The 23060-nt window shown below is 38.2% G+C and overlaps 1 protein-coding gene across 1 annotated transcript; it reads right to left on the reverse strand.

Annotated features, from left to right (window-relative positions):
• Positions 1-4350: 4350 nt before the first annotated feature.
• On the reverse strand, positions 4351-7869 carry ZBED4 (zinc finger BED-type containing 4; the record flags this gene model as incomplete). The annotated part of the gene is made up of 1 exon (XM_084635820.1): positions 4351-7869. One exon carries the CDS (start codon positions 7867-7869, stop codon positions 4351-4353), a length of 3519 nt encoding a protein of 1172 aa, XP_084491946.1.
• Between the last annotated feature and the right edge of the window lie 15191 nt (positions 7870-23060).

Genomic DNA, 23060 nt, shown 5'->3' on the forward strand with positions numbered 1-23060 from the left:
TTGGTCCTTTGGATAGCTTTAAGTGAGAAGTCAGTAAATAGGTGGTGCACTCAGCCATTGCTGTCTTGATTTATGAACTATTTTCCAACTTTTGTGAATGGCTACGTATTGGGTTTGGTTTATTTGTTTTTTGGTTGGCTGGTTTTGATAAAAACTTTTAAGAAGCCCTCTGACATAGGCTTAAGTTTAGAAATATACTCAGAGGAGAAATAGCACCATTGTGTTGCTTTCTTGATGTATGAATCAGCCATACATTTATAGGCACAAACCTTGTGGGTTTTTTGCAAAATTTTTTTTACACTGAAAGTTGTCTTTCAAAAGTTAACTGTTATGGTTAGTTTCTGTAAAATCTGAACTTTTAGGTATCATTGTTAATTAATACATAATGCTTCCAGAACATTTTAACTTCTAAAGAACACCAGACCATGTCTTCTTTCAAAATATTCTCTCTGTTCACGAGAGAACATAAATCCCATGCAGTGAAATCTTGCCAGAGATGATCGTTTGGAAAAATATACACCCAGCTTACCCATCAATGCTGCAACCTTATCTTCATTGTCTTCTTTTGTGAATGAAATTTCCATTTTTTTAAACTATCAGATTGGCTTCAGTAGAGGATGCCTCTGCTGCAGAGCCAGGAGGCCTGTACAAGAGAATCCTCACTGTTAGCTACCTTTACCCTACTTTCCCCCCAAATTTAGGAGTGCTCTTCACACCACACACTTATAAACACTAGAAGACGACCACCCCCACATGCTTTTTTACTTGTAGTTCTGAATGCTTAGATTCCCTCTACATAAATGAGTTTAATTCTTCAAACTGCAATAAGAAAACAAAACCACAAACCAGCATGATATCAATATAAGCAAGACTGTTTGACCGCAGCTTTCACTGTTAGTGGATTACACAACTGGTCGCAGCTTTGTCTTCAATGCAGTTTGCCACTGTGACTGGTTGAAAGGGTGGGGGAAGCAGGAATAAAAGCATCATTAATGAGAATCCTAACCTTAGAAGTTACACTAAATTGTTTTTTCTAAGGAATATAGTAGTTTCACCCTGAGATTTGTTTCCCCCCCTCTACAGTGGTAGGTGTTGATCCTTTTAATGTACAAGAGAATCTTTTATTATAAGTGGAGCTACCAGCTCCAATCCTTTTAATGTGGCACCAGTGCGTAATAGTTGAATTGCATTACATTTGTTAATATAAAATTACAATGAAGTGATCAAATCTGAGTACCCTAAATTTTAATTTCAAATCTTTTATTATAAGTGGAGCTGGTAGCACTGCTTGACATGTTCCATTATACAGTGGTTTTCTGTTGCTTATTACTTTGCCAAACTTTAACCAGTTGGGCTGAAATTTTCATGCTGGGTTTCTGCCTCTGACTGAAAAAACTTTCCAAAATAAAGTTCAGCCTTTTCCAAGAAAGAGACTAAGGAAAAATACGTTTTACCTATGCTAAAAAATTCTGGCAGTCTTTTTTGCTTCACAGTAAGGACTTGAAATTTGGTAGGAGCTGGATTTCACAGCAGGGATTTTTGCCATCCCTTTGAAAATCCACCCAAATTTGGTCAAGTTATGTCTTTGAAAAGTTACTGGCCAGATAGGCTCAGACTTGTAAGTGTTTAGCAGCTAAAATCTTTGAAGATTCTGTCCACTCCGAGCATACTCAAGCCTTTCACAGCTTCTAGTGCTGACCAGACTGCGCATGCATCATTCTCAGAGTGACTGAGCATGCTTCAGCCCAGGGGTATAACAGTTCAGCAGGACTTGTTCCCAGCCTGAGTGAAGTTGCAGACTAGAACTGAGCAGAGACCCAGCCTTTTGCATGTTCTCTCTGACCCACTGTGCTGATGCCCAGGCAATGTAGAGGAGGAAGCCACCTAGACTTAAATGCAGAAGGCACAAGAAACAGACCCAGATGGGAAAGCACTGGGTTAGAACAAATTCTGGTCTCAGGCCAAGTACAATTCCCGTATATTTCAGTGGTGTTATTGTGCGTATAGTTGAGAACAGAATTTAGTTTTAATTGTTCCATTAACAGCCTATTTTCAAAATGTTTTGGGAAGTGTCATGTAGTAACTATTAAGCCACTGGGAGAACATCTCAGCAACCTTTACTTAGGTCAAGTAGGCATACTGAAATCAATGGAAGTAAGTAAGTAATTAAGTAAATTAAGTAAGTAAGTAATTGCAGTAAGACGCTACTCAACGTAAGGGCTACAGAAGATAGCTCTCTGGATTTCAAAGGCTAAATATACCAATTAATCTCCCTTCCATATAATGGTCTGTGCTAAAATATATGTTTCTGTATGTATTTTAATCAGTTTCATTCTCACATTAAACAGTTTTTCTACTTCCATCTGAAACGAAAAAGGCAGTGTTCAATAGCACTAGAAATTGCAAATAAAATGTTTAATTTCAGAAACTGAGTTCACCATTTATAAATACACTAAAACATAGTAAATGCAAAATTAGATTAGCATAGGTACAGTATTTTAACAAAACTACAATTTTTCTAAAAGGTCATAGGCAAATGCATGACTTGCTTCCCAAAAGTATTTAATCAAACTGAAATGGGAAGATGACTCTTTAGTAGTTGAGAGAAAAACATGGAAAACATTGTTTACAATTTAAATGCTGGCTATTTTTACTCTATTTTTGAAGTTTAGAGGGTTCTACAATAACTCATTTGTAGGGTCCTGCGAAATTCACAGCTATTAAAAATGCGTCATGGACCGTGAAATCTGGTCTTGTGTGCTTTTACCCTATACTATATAGATTTCACAGGGGAGACCAGTGTTTCTCAAATTGGGGGTCCTGACCAAAAAGGGAGTTGCAGGGGGATCACAAGGTTATTTTAGGTGGGTCGTGGTATTGCCACCCTTACTTCTGCACTGCCTTCAGAGCGTGGTACCTGGAGAGCAGCTGCCAACTGAGGGCTCAGCTCTGCAGGCAGCAGTGTAGAAGGGTGACAATAGATACCATATCATGGCATCCTTAGTTCTACAGTGCTCCTGGTGGCGGCTCTGTCTTCAGAGATGGGCTCCCAGTCAACAGCCACCGGTCTACAGCTGCCCAGCTCTAAGGCGGAGCAACCAGCAGCAGCGCAGAAGGGTAGCAGTACTGGAACCTCCCCACCCCCACTCCACAATAAACTTGCAACCCCTGCACAACTCCTTTTTGGGTCAGGCCCCCTACAATTACAACACTGTGAAATTTCAGATTTAAATAGCTGAAATATGAAATTTATGATTTTTAAAATCTTGTAATAGACCATGAATTTGGTAGGGACCCACTCATTTGCATGGTGGACACCAAACAATTATGAATCAACCCTACTACATAAAATTCTAAGCAGTGCACCGCATCCATAAGGCTATTCTTCAGAATCAGAGTTTGTTATTTTTGTACTAGGAACTTTAAGACAAATTGTTATAGCCAGCTGTAATGATGTCAGGAAGCAGGGTTCAATTTTTACAGCAGGTAACCCTTATAATTGTGATGCACTAAAGATTAAAAAAAGGCTTTAGAACATCAGATCTTTCACTGTAAATTTCTTGCCTTTTCATGCACTGCATTAAACAACAAGCATTCATTCACAAACTTTGATAAAAACTTCCAAAAAGAGCTTATATAAATACTCAGAATATTTCTGTAATTCAGTAACAATGAAAAACCTGAATAGGAGAACAGCACATGGCAAGTTTTATTACAGATTACTGTATAACTGATGTTCCATAATACCTCTAAATTTAGTTACGTTTTCAAAGAGTAATTCAATAGTTTCCTGTCATAGTAAACATCTTCCATAATAATTCTTCATAACCCTTTAAGTACTTTAGGGCTTGCAATTAAAAACTGCTAGGTAAAAAGATGGCTTGAACTCCACCTTTTATGTACAGCTTTCTTTTGACAGCTACAAAAGCTATTTTGCTGCAATTAAAGCAATGTTTAACTAAAATACAGTACCTGGTTTATGGGTTTTACATAATTGAATAAAAAACTACAGAATAGAACTGTTTACATCTTTTTTGCCATTCTATTAAAACAAATGACCGCGCTTTAAGTTCATTTACAATTATGGATTAAAACCTACATAATTATGTATAATTTGACAAGACAGGCTATTTCTAGTGTGAACTTTTAAAAAACATATATACAATATCTGGCCTGAAGAACTATGAATAAGGCACATGTAGACATTTTAATGAAAGCTGACAAAACTAAAATTTTGAATTACAGTCACTGATTAGATGTCATACATGGCCCCTACTGGAGCAATTTAACAATCCAAATATTTAATATCCAGTGAGCAACAATAGTTTTAGTCTAATTTGTTCATTAGTTTCAATACTGGAAGTATATTAAGGGAAGATTCACTTTCAAAAAGATAAGTTTTTCAAAGTGTTCAATCATTAGCCTTGACTGACTAAAGCTGCTATTTTCATTGGATGTATTGAACAATCTCTCTGAAGGAACAATACTTGGTGGACAACCCAAGAATCTGACAGCCAATTTTGACAATACTGGCCAAGATGACTTCTTAAAGTCCCAGTAAGTTAGTGGGTCACAGTTATGCTCAAGCACTTCTTCCTCCAAGTATGAGAGCACCATATCCTCTGGTAACTTTGCCTTCTCTTTTAGATCTTTTGATTTTTTCATGTCAGCCATAAGTGACCAAAGATTATCCTCCCCACAGGAGTTTGTAGATGGTGAACCTATATCGCACCCATTAGAAACAGGTTTATCATCTGAGGTAGAACTCAATATTTCCAGCTCCCTGATTAAGTCCAGTTTATACTGTTCAGCCTCCTCCTCTGTAAATAAGGATGTTTTGTAGCGGGGGTCTAAAAGTGTAGCAAAAATGTACCTTGGATCATGAAGTGTGCTAGACAATCTACTCGCCATAGCTTCTTTCAAGGATTTTAACATGGTGTCAATCCCCATTGTTTCCTCAAACAACATCTCTATTTTTCTGTTAAGTATGTGAATCATTGGAATCACCTGGCTTAAAGTGGACATGTGTGTACTCATCTCTCTACTCGCAACTTCAAATGGTTTCAGAGCATGACACACAGATTGCATAACTACCCACTGATCACAACTTATCAGCTCCCTAAAGCTGCACTCTATTGACATTTCATCAATTGCTCTTTTCTGTTCAATTAAGCGTTCAAGCATATGGAATGATGTATTCCATTTGGATGGAACATCTTGAATAAGTTGATGCTGGGGCAACTCATATTCTTTTTGTAACTCAGCTAATTTCTCCTTTGCTTTTGCTGACCGATGAACACGTTCACAAATCTTTCTTGCAATACTAAGCAAATTTTGAACCATTCTCTGACTTTTAATAGCCTCATTTACTATGAGATTAACAGTGTGACCAAAACACTGCACACTCGAATGATCACTTTCATTTAAAGTTTTTCCAATACTCTGATTATCAGTAACAGTAATCCCAATCTGAAGGCCAATGGAAGTTATCCAGGCTTCCCACCAATATTCTAACTGCTTTTGAATACTGATGCCATTGTAGTCACAATCAATCTGTGACACATTTAAAAGTGCTGTACAATGGTAATCTTCACACTGGGGTCTAAATGAGGACTCAAATGTTACCCAGTGAGCAGTAAGAGTTAGATATTCTCGTGTTTGATTGCTCATCCATATTCCTGATGTAAAATGTATTACTCCGCTTTCAGCTTTTTTCAGATGTGAAATAATTATTTGTTTCACGTTATCATACATTTCTGGAATTGCTGTCCTAGAAAAATACGATGGTGAAGGTAAGGAATACTGAGGTTGCAAGTATTCAAGCAGCCTGTTAAAGCCAATGTTGTCTACAAAAGAATATGGCTGAAGGTCAAGTGCAATCATTTCAGCTACAAGACTTGTAATTTTTTTGGCAACTGGGTGAGAATCACAAAACTTGTCATTGGTTTCATCAAAGGTTGAAGATCCTAATAATTCTGTGCTCAGGGGCTTGTGATTATCCGTAGAAGAGGACAACACTGTCTCTGAAACATCAGTTTTCAGCACATTGTTATGAAACCGCTGCAAATGTCTTAGAAGGCAACTTGTACCTAAATTTATTGGCTTTTTCCCCCTGCTTATTGTACGTCCACAGTGCATACATATTACTTTAGTTGAATCTGCAGAACAAATTGAAAAGTGATTCCACAGTTTTGAGGTCTTCTTGCTATTGACAGGAAATATAATCGGATTACCATTTGTAACCATTGTGGGTAAGTCAATCAATTTTGAAGAGGAACATTCTGCGGAAGCCAAAGTAGCATAAGGAGAATTTGCCAAACTTGCATCTATAAAACTCTTCTGGTTCCCAATCACCTCAGGGTGGCGTCTATATAGATGTCTCATCAAGCAGTTTGTGCCTACATCTCCTTTTTTCCCACAACTTATCATACAACTACAGTATCTACATATAGCTTTTAGACTGTCCACTGGAGACAGTGAAAAATGGTGCCAAACTTCCGATTTAAGCCTTTTCATAATCCTTTTATTCTGCTGAAACACAGAGCTATGTTCAAATATCAATGGACTTAATCCCTCACACTGCTTCTCAGGAGAAGACACTAAGGAGGCTTCACCTATATCATCAGATGACAACATCGATGAGTCTTCCACCAGAGCATCTCCAGAAGGGAGAGCAGAATGGATCTCCTCTGCCATTCTATCTGGAGAGGAAGAAGCAGACACCGATTCTTTAAGCAGTTTTCCTGGAGAGGACGACACAGAATTCAGATCACCGTCAGAAGGCAGTAAAGAAGGCAATAAAGTTGGAGGAGCAGAGTACAAGGGTGGTATGCTTGTACCACCGCCATTCTCCTGCAAAACGATGGAACGATGGGCTCTCCACATGTGCCTTATTAAGCAACTAGTTCCAAGATCTTTTCCATTCTTTCCTCTACTGAATTCATTCATGCAGTGGATGCAAACTGCTTTAGAATTATCTAAAGGAGACAAATAAAAGTGTTTCCAGACAGCAGATCTTCTTCTGGAACCTGATGTACTCTTTGGAATTGGAACAGTTTTCTCAGCTACATTCTCCACAGTTTCATCATATTGATTGTTGGGTAGGGGTGGAGATGACCCGGCCATGATTTCTTCTTTGATGCACTTTTCAGAAACTGAAAGGTCTGATATTTCTTCAGAAGAGACTATAGAAACAGATTCCTCAATTACTCGATCTGGAGATGGTATCTTAGAAGCAATTTTCTTGACCAGTTTTATAGGCGATAACACAGCACTTAAATCTCCAACATCTGCAGACTGAGCAGGCAGTAACAATGAAGGCGAAGAAAGAGAAGCTAGACCCGGCATACTTCCATTTTCTTGAATAAGTACAGTAGGATGAGCTCTCCTCACATGCCTCATGAGACAACTTGTACTTAGGTCCTTTTCATTTTTACCCCTGCTAAATTCTTTCATACAGTACATACATATTGCTTTAGTGCTGTCTCGAGGGGATATAAAAAAATGATTCCAAGCAGGGGATTTTTTCCGGGAGCTTATGTTTCTGCTAGAAAGGAGGCTTTGTGTCACAGCTTCCATTGCTACATCATAAAGAGTACTACTGTACTGAGAAAACAGAGATCCATAATCATCTTCATTTTCTGTAGATAAATATTTGCCAGGATTGTTATTAATGAAATGTTTTTCTTTGTCTTCTTGTTCATCGCTACTGTCTGTATGTTTGAAATCTTCATGTTCATTTTTTATATCCATTCTTTCCAAAGTACAATTATTCATGCCATCATCTTCTTGCTCTACTTTTAAATTGTTGATTTTATCTAACACAAAGTTACTGTCCATTTCTGGGGAATATGCCTTATTTTTTTCCATGGGTGACAAATTATTCTTGCCGAGTCTTCATGTATTAAGAAATAAATAAAAGTAAAGATGATTTAAAAATTTAATTTAAAATGATATATCTTGCGTAATGCACAAACAAAAATGTATCAGTATGACCCTTGGGTTTTGTATTCTATATTTTTGTTGTGCAGATTTAAATATCATTAGTCACAAAAAACGTGCTGAAAAATTATAGCTCTAATTTGTAAAATCTCAATTTCTTTCCGGGACCAGGAGATCTCAGGTCACAAATTAATTTCTCAAAGACAGCTACTGTTAAATACTTCATGTTGTAGACATAAGCCTATGAACTGAACGTTTGTTTTCTTCATCCAGGAAGCCATTCTGTTCATGTTGATAAGGTAATTATGATCCTTTCATGCCATCTAGAAATAAAAAGAAAACCATGTTAAACAGTTCAGATTATAATACATGAAAAATTAAGATATACTTCTAGAAACAGTGGGCTTATTTAATGTGATTTCCCCCCCTTAAAAAAAACCTAACAGTTTAGTATTTGTCAAAAAGGACTATTTCACACTCACTCTCACGAGCACACAGGTGGAAACTAGTTATTTTAGCTTTGAGTTTTGCACTTAGGGATTTTAGTTTTGCTTTGTTTCATATTTCAGTGATTGAATTCAATCTCCAAATTTGTTATATTTCTTCAGAGAACAACTGAATGTTCCATATAATATGTTTAGAAACATTAGGTTTTGATGAGGAAATACTTATCCTTTGAAATGCATCCAGCTTTCTTGAACCTTTCTTTGGGTTCCTCTAGCTGAACAACCACAGTCCTCACAAACTCAAAAATTCACTCCATCACTCCCCATATCTTGTATGCAAGTCACTTTTGATTTTTTTTTTTTTAATTAAATGCAGTAACTGTTTAGTCAAGATAATTGAACTACACCACAAAAACCAATGAAGCTGCTTGGCTCTGTCAGCAACTTCCTTCTCTGATACAACAGGAGGCAGCTGCTTTTCTAGCAGAACTGCAGGTTTCCATATTGACACCTTGGATTTCAATTCTGTCACCCTGCCCCTTCTTACTAATAAGGGCTAAGACAAAGTAACAAGAGGGTCACAGAAGGGGAAGCTGAAGTTGTAGTGGGCCACAGCTTGAAATTCTGCTACGAAGGCAGCTGTTGCCTCGGACTTAACTGCCTGTGGTTCATCAGAGCACTTCTGGTCTGACATCTGAGAGAGTTTGTCAGTCTGGGACTTAGGTGCTGGGTTTACCAAACATGGTTAAGGTGAGGGAAGAATAGAGATTGGCAGCAAGGCTGGAGAGCAGAGCTCCTGGCTGACTCCTCGTAAACGTCACTGATTAAACTGAAAAGGAGGACTTGTGGCACAAGTCCTCCTTTTCTTTTTGCGAATACAGACTAACACGGCTGCTACTCTGAACACTGATTAAACTGATCAGCATTTCAATGCTAGAGAACGACCAATGACAAAACCTGACACTTAACACTACAAAATGCACTCTCGTCTGTGTAAGTGACATTTTTAGGGGCTAAAATTCACCCAGTGTGGGGGAGAAATGCAACAGAATGCACAGATTTTAGGCAGGCTTGGACATATGTTTGTAAAAATTTCCTTGCTAATTCTCCCTGCCTATGTTTCACATATACAGGTGGCTTCTCTGTAGACTCTGCAATGCAGTGGATACAAAGATTATCCGGACACAAGGCAGGGTAACAAATCTACATGGCACATGTAGTGACACAGGAAAAGGTTTGTGGTACCAAGCAGCTTTGACAGAGCTGTCAACTCTCCCAGTTAATCTGATTTTTGGCCTCTGTTGTAGGCAATCTTGGGAGGACACCAAAAGCTGCAGCCTTCATAGGACTTTCAGACCTGCAGGGAAAAGGCCCTTTGTTTAGTTAGCTTCAGCATTTTCCTACCTTCTCGGGAAGGACAGCCTACCATAGCTGCTGCAAGAGGTAGAGCTCCCTCCTGGGAGAAGCAGGAAGAGTCTATAATCATTTTCACATGTAGAAAGGGGGCAGCAGAAAGAGCACAGCAGCTCTGCTCCCTCCCCTCCTGTGCAAAGTGACAGTTGCCTCTTGCAACTTTCCACCCAAGAAAGGAAAGAAGAGGACCTCTGCTCATCACCAGGCTTGGAAGGTGGAGCCCTGTTGATGCTGCAGAAGGGGGCAGATGTGGGCTCTGTGTGGGGCAGAAGAGAATCAAGAAAATTAACTGGTATTTTTGGTTTTGGAGAGAAGACCGAAGCCCTACACAACAATATCAGGCAGCATTTAATACAGATTTGTGTAATGTGACTTTATTTGGAACTTTTTGGCTCCTGCTGCAGAAGCTCTCGCTCAGTCACCTCACTCACTACAAACTTGTGAAAGTTGGTAACACATGATCTCACACAGAGAGAGTGGGCAAGGAGTCCTCAACGAGGAAATCAAAGAAAATGGGGGAGGGAGGAGGAGAGGAGGAGAAGAAAAGATAATATCTTTGTCAGATGGTGAGTGCATGTGAATTAGCTAATACATATCCCTTAAATATGCACATGTGCATAAAACACAGGAATTCTGGGGCTAGAGACTAGTTCCCAATTTGAGAAACCTTTAACAGCCTTTTTTCAGGAATTCTTCAACCCTCATCTTCTAATAATCAGATCCCTTTAAGGTGACAAGATGAGCATCTAAAAATTGGAGCACTCAAAACCATTAGTCAATCACTTTTGAAGTTCTGACATTAGTATTTAAGTGGTTTATCATCCATATATATATGATCCTTCCCCCTATTCAATTCTACATAGGATTTCAATCAGTTCAATTTTTCAAAAAAACGTACAGTGGTATACAATGAAATCTAAACCTGCTTACAACCACTCCGCAGGATTTATACACACTTGCACACTGGGCGCAGAAACTCTACTCCAGCTTAAGAGCTACTTCTAGAAGTACAGGATATTCAAGGAAAAGGTTTTTGCTTCATATAAGAGATACACATAAAGAGATACCTCACAGCACATATTTAATGCAAACTGTATAAATACTATGGCTTTTCCGAAGACAAATATGTCTGCTAATCCTTATGAAAACTAATTTCAAGTTTTAGAAACCATTTACTTATGGCCACCTCTCACAAAGCATGAAGTGTATGCTGAGTGAAATATGGAGATTGATAATATATGGGGAGGGGGTAAAGATGGATAGTTAAATGTATTTTTGTACAGTTGAATGCTTCTGGGTTTTGAAGAAAACTGCTATGTTCTCTTAAGGGTTTTTCCTCCTGAAGTGAGCAAATTCTTCTTTCTAATGAAACTCCACATTAATTTTCTCCTGGAAATAGCACGGTTACTATGGTGTGTAACTGGAAACAACTTTAAAAGAGTTTGAAATGTTTGTCATTGATTCGGAATTAAATGATTCGGAAAATTCAGCCTCAGTCACAATGAGCACATCATCATTTGGTATCTTAAGAAAAAACACTTGATGTAATTTTAAATGTAAATATCTTGCCTACTTCAGTACACACTGTTTTGTCATATTTGTTAAAATGCAAGTTTACAAATAGCTACTGTAAAATACTGCAAGCAAAATTCTGAAGTGCATAACATTTTCAAACTCCAACTGAAAGTCATTTGTGCCTTTGAAAATCTCCTCTAGTTTATATACACAAACAATGAAATACAGATAATTAAGGAAGGTAATAATGGCAATGAAAGTCCAAATATTTTGATAGGAGGAAACAGAAATAAAGAAAAACCACCTGTTCAAATCTACTACTATGATCAAGGCCAAAAAGAAGCATTTATGTAAAACAAACAAATATCTTTATGTATTGAGTAACATATAGCAAAACAGAGTCAAAGAATACTTTCACATATGTAGATAACTTGTTTCTGAAAACAGATAAGGTATCCAGAGGTTGAGAAAAATTTGGATTTCATACTAGTAGGTTACTGTTAATTGTGGACCTAAATATTCTTGGGAATCCTTCAGCAAGTGATCATTTATAACAAGTGTTTTAAAAGGTGCTTGAGTTATAAAAAAAGTTTATATAAAACTAGTAACATATATGGTTGCTTTAAGGCAGTGGTTCGAAATCAAGGATACGCGGAGGTCTTCCTGGGGGAGAGGTACATCAACTCATCTAGATATTTGCCTAGTTTTACAACAAGCAAGCAGTAAAATTCAGATAGAAATAAGAAAGAAAATATTGTTCAATACTTGGGGAAAAGTTAAACAAAATTTGTAAATATGATTGAGAGAATAAAGACAATTAAAGAAAAGAGAGCAGACATAGGGTTTTCCATGGAAAACCCTAAACAGGAAAACTGGAATTGCTGTCAAATTTACTAGCTTGTCCACAGATTTAGAAAACATGGAAAAACCCAGCAGTGGCTAGTGGAGATACTAGACCTCATTGGTGTTCTCCAACTCTAACAAAGAAACTCAGGGCTCTGAGTGGCTTACATTCTCAACTGATGTCATATTTCAGACTTTAAAATAAATTATGGACTATTACTTAGCGCACACTTCTCTAGCTCTTTATATTTTCCAAGTTGTTGTACAAACATTAAGTAAAATTTAGGAAATTAAATATGATTAGAGATCTGTAGGACTGGGATTAGGACTACAGTGCTAGGTTTTGGTAGTGAGGAAAGAGATGAAAGACTATCTGGTAAATTAGTAATCAATAAGAAACAACAGACATCAAGCTTAACTGATATCAGTCTTAAAAGAACTAACAGCTGTTTATTTTTTAAATTAATGAACTTGTTTGAAGAAAATACAAAACAAGACTCAAAGTTTATGAAAGGAGATGACGACCTAGGAAATTATTATTCTGATGTTTATCTGGTACTGAAGTGAAAAAGGTCAATATTAAAATAATAAAAAAATATTAATATGCAACCACTAAGAATAACATGGTGAATGATACGCAACACAAGTTAATAAAAAAACAATTATTCCAGATAAACCTGTTAGCCGCCCTTTGACTAAGTTACACGTTCATTGAACAAAGAGATTGGGAATGCAGTGGAATTAATTTATCTACACAGACTTTATACCAAAAGCTTTCTATCCAGCCCTTCCTGGAAAGGAAAATACAGAAGTTGGAAAGTTACTACAAGATTATATTAAAAGATAGTGACTAGGGCTCCATTCCTGAAATCAGACCTATGTGAGCAGAGATTTACACTCTCAGAGTCCTACTGAAGTTAACAGGAATTCTGCATTGGCAGAGATATCTGCCAGAGTGGATCAAATTGCGGGGGGGCGGTTTGGGAAGCGGCTAAAGAGGGTCTATGTATCAGATGGGTAGCCGTGTTTGTCTGTACCCACAAAAACAACGAGGAGTCCGGTGGCACCTTAAAGGCTAACAGAGCCCTTAAAGAGGGTCTGTGACTAAGTCACTTTTGTACCATCTGAATTTTCGGTCAGCTGAGGGAAGAATAAGAAATGTATGGTTTACTGGGGCTCCCCATAGGCTGTCTCCTAGCCTGCAGCAGCCAAGAATTTCTGTAGCACCATGGAGACAGCTCCTGTTCCTAGCCCCAATAACTATACCAGGAGTTGCAAGTGGAGATGTACAGGGCTACACAAAGTGATCATGTGATTCTTGAGCTGGGGGAGTTCTCCCTGTAGCTGACTGCATCATGTTTACACCCCCTATATACCACTGGAACAGTTTACAATGGTTGGGGGCCAGACATATATGCTATCTTTGTTAATCCTCCAGGAGATGAGTAAAGTACATACTGATACAGTCTGTAAATTATATCAACATAGAAGTGGCACCTGAGAATAATTACAGAAAGATCTGAATATTTTAGAGAAATTTTAATAGGATAAGAATTTAGAGAAGTGTAAATTAATAAGTGGGATAAATTACCACCACCACTCACCACAAAAACAAAATAAGAGTAATATCTAGAACAGTCATCAGAGGAGTAATGAAGAAAAGGATTCGGTAGAAAAAAAAAGGGACAAATTCACTTTTAAGAGACTCCTGATTACTAATACTGAAAAATACCTAACTGTAAACATTGAAAGATTTATAAAAATTGTTTTACTTGTGTTTATGCTCTTAAAATTTCCTTTTCAAACCTGATTCACTTTTAACAGTGACAAATTGGAACAACAAGAACAATCTTGTCACTAAGCACTGGGCTAGGACTCTGGATATCTGGATTAAATTCCCAGTGCTGCCACAGAATCTTGTGGAAATCTTAAAACAGAGATATGTTTCTCCCACACTTTGTCTATTTAGATTATGTAATCTCTTTAGGGCAAGGACTGTCTTATAATAAGTTTCTACAGTGCATAACACATCGAGGTCCTGTTTTTGGAGTGGGTCTCTAGGCACTACTGAAATACTTATTGGAATAAAAAATTATGTTTGGTAATTTAAAAATATTCTAGATTTGGCACTTGAAAAGAAACAATTTATTTTAGGAAGGACTAGGATATTGAAATATTCTACTCTCTACATTGGAATACACACAAAATCATTGCTAGCTGTTTGAATTACAACAGAGAAGAAAAAGAGCATCCATTTCTACCCTCAAACTGCTGAGAATCAATATCAATGAAGTTACACAGGTTTTATACTAGTGTAAGTGAGCAGAAACATGCCCAGAATCTTGTGTGATGTCTCTACCAGGATAGGGGACAGAATGTTGGAATCAGCTGATTCATGGAGATTCTGTGACAGTTGGACACAGGCTGTTGGGAAAAGGCCGGGCATCATCTGAAGTACAGGGATAGCAGCTGATTCGCCCCACCCCAGCCACTTCCCTGGGAAGGCAGGAAACCAGAACAGTCAGGAACGAGAGTACAATACAGACCAGGGTAAAGCACGAGGAGAAAAGTGAAAATGAACGGTGGAAAATGATGAAAAATAATAAGAAATCCACAGACAGAACAGAGTGGGAGGACTGAGGAACCCAGCTACAAAGGTATGTGAGCTCTTACTTGTTCTCTCACTTTCCGTGGAGGGCTCTGATTTATCAGAGACAATTCACCTCTCCCCACATAACTAAAATATCTAGATGCCTGGTCCGAGACTGAGACCAAGTCAATAATTAATTTTGGTCAGGGATAACAGGTGTGACGATGTGAGTATGCAGCCACAAGTATCACTATCTGGGTTATTTAGCCCTAGTAACAAATGCAGGGGGTTGACTTTTCCAGCTGTATCTCTAGTGATAGAAACTATGCTATAATGTGAAAATCAGCAATACAATTACCTACAGTATAAAATCACAAAATAATTTTACTGTGTGTAAACAGGAGCCATTTTGTTTATATTAAAAATTAGAGTAGGACTGTTGATTTCAAGTTACACTTTTGTTCTTTAACAGTCTCTTGGGTACCCAGCCTCCTTCCCCCATCACAAAAAATAATGTAGTAAGATGACACGAATAGAAAGCTCAGAAGTGACTGTTTCAATTAAAAGGACACAGTCAAGCTGAAATATAGCCAGCCTTAAAAAATACATCAAAAGTGGATTCAAGTCAATATGATCCAACCCCAATTTCCCCTGGCTAATTTGTGATTTTACAATTGCTTTCTCCCTTCTTAAACTTGCTGCTTCAGTCTTCTTCATCAGGTCCATAGAGGCCACTGCTGGGTGCTCTTTATATCACTGGAAAGGGTGCAGGGCATGAACCAACCCCTCCATGCCCCAGGATCCCAGCACTTCTCGCTTGCATAGGTATTAGGCCCCTCACAGAGGCACACCCCAACTCCTGATTCTTCCTAGTTCTGGCCAAGCATTCTGGGTTCAAATTTGGAATCAGCAGCAACTCTGCTACCGTATTACTTGTAATACATTTCCTGAAACATGTGAAAAAGAGCCCCCTTTAGAACATAGAGAAGATGTGCTAGTGTACAAGACAAGAAGTGAAACAGACCAGCAATTAAATAATGAAAAGAATATACAAATCACTGTCAAGAACCGAAGGAAAAAAAATTCCTGACCAAAAGAAATTTCAGATACAAGTATGATTCCTACATTGATAAAGTCCCTTTAAAAACTTTACTCAAAGACATTTTGTAATTTAAACATGTAATTTAAAATAAAAGCACTTCTAAGGAATGTGGTCTTATTTTAAATTTAAAGAATTGATCAGGTCCTTATCTGCATAATAGAGCCAGTTTACTCTCACTAGCCCTCCACTCACTATGTAGCATCTTCATAACATGGAGATTTTGTTCCTCAAATATTACACATGTTCTAGCTATGTGTATGACACTAGGAAGAGAAACAACAGAAAGATTATATTGTGCCCACATGGGTAGTATGTTTGGTGAAAGTTTAGCTCTAAAGCCCATATTCAGGCGTCCGACTCTCAAAACTGCAAAGCATCCAAAGTTCCCAATTACCTCCATAATGGATGTTGGTTGTTCAGCATTTTTGAAAATCAAGAGGGTGCCTAAATAATGAACAAGAAGCCAAACTTCAGGCTATTTTTGAAAATGTTGGCATTCATTCTCTGTTTTTCATAAGTCACTCGAAAATTACTGAACATTTACATTCCTGTAGCACCTACATGCCTCAACCAAGCTGGAGCTCCATTGTGCTAGGCACTAAACAAATGTAAACAAGCCCTACCCCAAGGATTGCAATCTAAACGTAGTTCTTGCTTTGCATGTTTTGAGGGTAAGCACTATTCATTTTCCAAGTTCTAACCCAGCAATACAGTTAATTTTAGTCTGACAGATAACACCCTAATACAAAAATCATAAAATATATATTAACTTTAAGTTACAGTTGCTCTGCTAAATTTAAAAAATAAACAAAAAAAACCCCAAACTTTCCAATTCCAAAAATCTAATGGACCCCAAAAAGAAAATTATTACAAGCGAACACAATATCAAGTGTTAACTCTGACTTAAATTTCTTTGCCATTTATCAAAGTAATATTGTAATAACTTCTTGGAATTTTGTGTAGTAACTATGGGTAAGATTTGCAGAAATTCTCAAGGCTGGCCTAACTCTGCTTCCACTGAAGTCAATGGGAGATTGTCTCAGAGACATTTTGATGGTTTGATTATTTAGACACACACATTTTCCATGTCAGGTTATACAACTTTATTAACATTATTAGAAGACCTAGGACAATGTTACTATGAAAAGTCATTTGTTGAATATTAGGGTTTCTTTTTCAACAGAAAAACTGCTATTTAGGTTTCATTTGTTCATAGGATTTTTTAGCACTGGACATCAAAGCTGCTGTTAAATTCTAGTGCTAATAAGCTCTTGGGGGATCAGCAACAAAAGGACTGGAATAGGAGAACAATAGAGTGGAGAATGAAAAGGTGAGAGTGATAGCAAGGTGAAAAGGGATCAGAGATATCAGGGAAAGAGAAAAACAGATGAGAAAAAAAGAATTTAAGACAAAAGAAACATGTATCCCACTACAAACTGCATTTTGTTGGTTGAGAATGCCAGGTCAACTTTTAAAAAGCCAACCGAAACTCAGAGCACACCTCCTTTCTGATCTTGTTTCTCCCCCAAACCATCCCTTCATACAGCATAAACACTGCGCCTCAGACAACCCTCCCCCCAAACAGAGCCACTCATTAGCCACACTACAAAGCCCTGCTCTTTCCCTACCTCATGACACCCAGTCTGCTCTGTTCCCCTACTGTACCTGCGCTACAGAAAGACCTAAATGTGTCAATGATCTGGTATGCACAGTGGACATAGAAAGTGCAGCTGAGAAATGAAGAGGCATTCGCGGCAGGGCGGAGGGGGAGGGAGTGGGGATGTGTGCGCGTGCGTGTGGGGGACATGTCTCCCTTAATCCTGCTCCAATCTATATCTAGGAAAAAGAACATTCATAAGTTTTCAATGTAAGAATAATCATTTTGCTGAAACAAGGAATAAAATGACAAGTCATTCAAGAGGATGCCAAATAGTCAGTACTGGTGGAGGCATAAGGTGAGAGAGACTTGCTGGGCAGCTGGTGTGTTGTGTCTAGTCAGTTTCACTGTTTCTACTACTCTGTTAATATTTATAAGGATATTTTCAGGAAGAGAAACACACAGATTTTAAAGGATTTTTAAAAATTTAGAATACATCATTTAAAGAGTGCTCTAACCAAAACTGGATTTTTATTTATTTTAAGTTAGTCAATTTTTTAAAATTCAAGTTGAAAGATCAACTACGAAACTGCTAGGACACTTTTACTATGTGTCAGTTTTCTTTCATACTAATGAGAATCAGCACCCAGGAAGGTCTGTTTTAATCCCCAAGGGCTGCCCAGAACAGTTGATCTCTACACATACTTCCCACGGATATCAATATGAGCTGAACTTCGATGGACTGCATACAAATAAGTGTTTTAAGACAGATTTATTTACAGCCTGTGGAGATTTTTCATTATTTTATTGCAGTAGTACCTCAGAGTTACAAACACCAGAGTTACAAACTGACCAGTCAACCACACACCTCATTTGGAACCTGTAATACACAATCAGGCAGCAGCAGAGACCCCCCCCCCCACTCTCACTCCCCCCCCCAAAAGCAAATACAGTACAGTACTGTGTTAAATGTAAACTACTAAAACTAAAGGAACAGTTTAAAAAAAAAAGATTTGACAAGGTAAAGAAACTGCTTATTTCATTTAAATTAAGATGGCTAAAAGCAGCACTTTTCTTCAGCATAGTAAAATTTCAAAGCTGTATTAAGTCAATGTTCAGTTGTAAACTTTTGAGAGAACCACCATAGCATCTTGTTCAGAGTTACAAACAATCTCCATTCCTGAGGTGTTCCTAACTCTGAGGTTCTGCTGTATGTTACATTTATATAGAGACAAGGTACTATATTTACACTAAGCTTGTGTTTGCTGGAACTGGAAGCCTGATTATGCATATGGAGATGAATTAATAAAAATAGATACATGTGTTGAGGCAGAGGGTCCCTGAAAAAGCAATATGTATATTCTGTGAAGCAATGAGTACTAAATCAAAATCTTCCATATTAATTTTGCTGCTAAGTTTGACTATTCTTTTACAGTTCATTCTGTTAAGAGCTCTGAATAGTTTTATATAGCTACCAAAAGTTACCATAAATTACAAATGATTCTTCAAACAAACCTCTAGTTCATCTCTATTCTAGGTTTTCCTCCTAATTCCAATATTTCCAAACCCCTGGGTTTTCTCTGTTAACAGGGTTTAACAGAGCTTGTTTTTTCCTGGGTTCATCTTAACATGTTTCTCTGATTCTTTTCTGCTGCAACTAACAATGGGCCAGGACAAAAGTGCTAGCTTGGAAACTTTATATAAGTCATATATATATATAAAAAACAAAAAACAAAACAAACAACAAAAAAACAAAACACCTTTAGAAATGCTTTACCTTGCCTATCATGGGAACAACTGTGACCAGATCACCCAATGAAGTTTAAACTTGAGGACCCAAAAAAAGTATTATGTGCTTATAAGCCTAAGTAAACTGTACATTCACCACAAGCATCCGAGCCTTCCACAGCGTCGTAAGGCCCAGACCCCATTTTAGAACAGTAAGTTCCATCTCTAACTTCAATAATGAGCCCACTCCTAGACCCCACTAGGATAGTTTTACAGAGGCTTTTTCTGCCCACTTGTCAGCAGTCAGCCAGCTCTTCAGCTTACAACTACTCTAGGCTCCATGCCAGGAGTCGATGATCCTAGTCTCTGTTGCATGCACATTTTGCTTGCCTTCTGCTGCTTAGGCAAGACTGCAGCAGAAAGAGGCAATTGTTACCAGCAAGGGAAAAGGTGGTAGTTCCCACCATGGCAGCATTTGGTACAAGGAGGAATTCTGACACAGACACTTGTCTCCTCCCTGGCACAGCAAAAGCCCAGTCTCCTCCTCCCCAAGGAGCTGGTCATAAAAAAGAACTGTCCTATTGATGCAGGCATGGGTAAATACAATTTGCTCAAAAAGGTGAAATTTAATTTAGGACAGGAATTTAATTTATATGAAAAAATGAATTTTAATAATATTTTGCATATTCAAAGTGCTTCACAAACTTTAATCCATGCAACACTCCCTGTAACACAGAGAAGTATTATCAAAGTATCATCTGTGGCTCAATGGTTAAGGTTGCATTGAGGGTGGTTTGTGTTTTTTTTTTTTTAATTTAAAAGTAGTTTAAATCGCTTCACAGAGCATGAAAATTAGTGTTTTCCCTAAGCAAAATGATACCATTTATTCTTTATATCACTTACAGGTCTAATTTCCTAGAAAACGAAGTAAATCCTTTTAACAAACCTAATGTTTTCGGGGTGTGAGGAAGAGGAACTGAACAAAATAAATGGAACAAAGGAGAGGAGCAGAGATGAGAGGAAAGGCACTTTGTTCCCTCCCTCTGCCCTCCACACCCCCAACAGTAAAGAGACTCCTAAAGCTGTGGCTAACATAGCATGTGGCTCCTTGAAAGCTGCCCTTTTATCCCTACTTCCTCAGTGCACGTACAAGGTATTAGCCCACCTGCCGAACTTTTTCCTTCTACTTTATACTGAACTGTGAGAACACATGCAACAGCCACTAGCATATTCTCATTCCCCCTCCTTGGGCTGTCTGTAGCCTTCTAAAAGAGTGAAGGAGTGCAGGGGGAGAGAGAACAAAAGTAATCAAGATAGAAAGCAAAGAAAAAAGAAAAAGTAGAATGTACCTGCCAGCAGAACTAAAAGGTCTGCAGAAGCAGGATCTCTGCTCCTATGAATCTTGCAGTTCCATACTGCAGGCAACCTGCCAAATAGCGCATCTTCTCAGTTGCACAGGAGGTAAGCCTCACTGACACACCCAACCGAAGGTCTGCAGAAACTCTAAAGGGTATATTTACACAGCAGTTTAACACTCATGGCTGGCCCAAGTCAGCTGACTTGGGCTCATGGGGCTTGGGCTGCTGGGCTGTAAAATTGCTGTGTAGATATTTGGGCTCTGGGTCCCACAGCAATTTTATTGCCCCGCAGGCTAAGCCCAGATAGCCCAAGTAGCTGACCCAGGCCAGCCGCAGTCATGCCTATGGGTCTTTTATTCCTCACTAGACATACCCTAAGGGTATGTATACATTGCAACATAAGCACAGGGTTAGTAGAACTTTAGTTAGCAGACCCTGGGTGTATTAACCTAGGACTTGAGGGTCTACACTCATTTGTAACCCCAGGCTAGGAACTACTGAACCCTGTGTCCCAACCTGGTGGTCCAGCATCTACACTGTATTATGCGTGCCCAAGTCCAACCATGCATATCCCAGACTTCCTAGCTCCCCTCCATAATGCGGTTGCTCTAGCCCTTTGAGTATAGTGCAGTATGGAAAAACCTGACTGTTCACCAAACTTGACTGTCCAGAGGACAAAACACATTGGCCCATTGGATTCTTTTGATGGTCTCCCAGAACACAAGTCCAGTGGGGTTCCATCTACACTGCAAACCAATATTGAATCCCGAGTCCCAGCTTGACTCGGGTTAGAACTCCTAAACCCCGTGGGGTCCTGGTGCCTTGGATCTGGACCCTGGGTTAGCATAATGTATGTATAGATGTAAGGAGGGTTAGGGCTTGAGTCTAAATTCAAACCCTGGGCTTACACTGCAGTGTAGACATATCCTAAGCTACACTCATGCTGCTCTTGTGCACAATGGGATCAGAGCCACTCTATGCAATCCCAAGCACCAGCACACAATGACCTGTGCACAATATGCTTTGTGCTGAGATCTATTTTGGTAGTTACACATTATATGTATGAAAATTTAGCAACTTCATATTTACTCTTAGTATACTATACAATATTTCTTAATACCTAGACAAATGACTTTTATTGCGAGTTGATACAGTAAATTTAACCCCATATGAAAACAATTATGGGCAAACAAAGACGTAAGAAACTGATTGTTTAAACATTTACATAGAGATTCTATTTTTTTTTTTTATATTTCATACTCCCAAAAACATGTTAAATTTCACCTTACACACTCCAATAAAAACCTTAATTCTAACTAACAGGACACATTCCGCTCTAATATAGGCATATATTCTATTTTATAGTGCCCCAAAGCATGCTCCATGTTACACATAAGCCCTATCCCAAAGTGCTTATAATCTAAAGTTAAGACACAATGAATGAGCAGGACAAAGCATGGGGAGTGACATGTATGAATTGTAAAGGAAATGAAATATTTATATAAAATGTTCATACTACTTAATGTCTAGAGTTAACTGCTTATAAGATTACATTATCTACTGCAGCAACCTTAGCTTGCAGTCAATAGTTATTTTGACTAGGATTATCCTCAAGAATTATTTCCTGAATTACAGCTGAGACATGATGCCCATTTACAATAGAGTTAAAGTGGATACTTCCGTATTTCCAATTAATGCTTTTAACCTTGAGAGCTGCATTAGAAAATTGCTTTAGGTACATCTATAAAAAGCTGCAGTATTTGACATCATATAATGAAATGTGAAGTAGGTACTAAAACTCACTCTGATGTGCACATTACATTTCAGTTTTAATACCTGCAACAAATATATATTTTAATAATATTTAAAATTACATATTACCATGTTCTGGAGAAAGCAATATTGTCTATTTTCATAGAGTTGAATAGAAAGGCCACTACAGAGAAACTGCTCTTTTTTATCCCTATTCCTGTAATTCTGTCTTAGACTGCCTTAATTGGCTACGTCTACACTACCATGGTAAGTTGACCTATGCTACTCAACTCCAGCTACATGAACAACATAGCTGTAGTCAACATATCTTCGGTTGAGTTACCGCAGGGTCTATACTGCAGGGGGTCAACAGGAAACACTCTCCTGTTGACTTACCTTACTCTTCTCATCAGGGGTAGAGTACAGGGGTCGACTGGAGAGCGATCTGCTGTCGATTTGGCGGGTCTTCACTAGATCCGCTAAATCAACTGCCAGTGGATTGATCTCAGAGTGTCGATCCCGGCTGTAGCATAGACACAGCTTAAGCTCTAAATAAGGAAAAGATCCCAACGCAGAACTAGTACACAACAGGACCTCTCAGGCTTACTACAGACATATGACCTAGAAGAATTGTCATCTTACATTCTCTTCAAACTTTTGGTAAATTTTGAGAAAATATCTGAAGCTATTATAGTGTTTAAAGTGAGCCTATCAATGTTTCCAGACTCAACATTTTACCTACCGTAAATATTTCATCCATCTGTTGTCATTGTCC

The sequence above is a fragment of the Lepidochelys olivacea genome, assembly GCF_965140295.1.
Source record: "Lepidochelys olivacea isolate rLepOli2 genome assembly, chromosome: 1".
In the NCBI taxonomy this organism is placed as follows: Eukaryota; Metazoa; Chordata; order Testudines; family Cheloniidae; genus Lepidochelys; species Lepidochelys olivacea.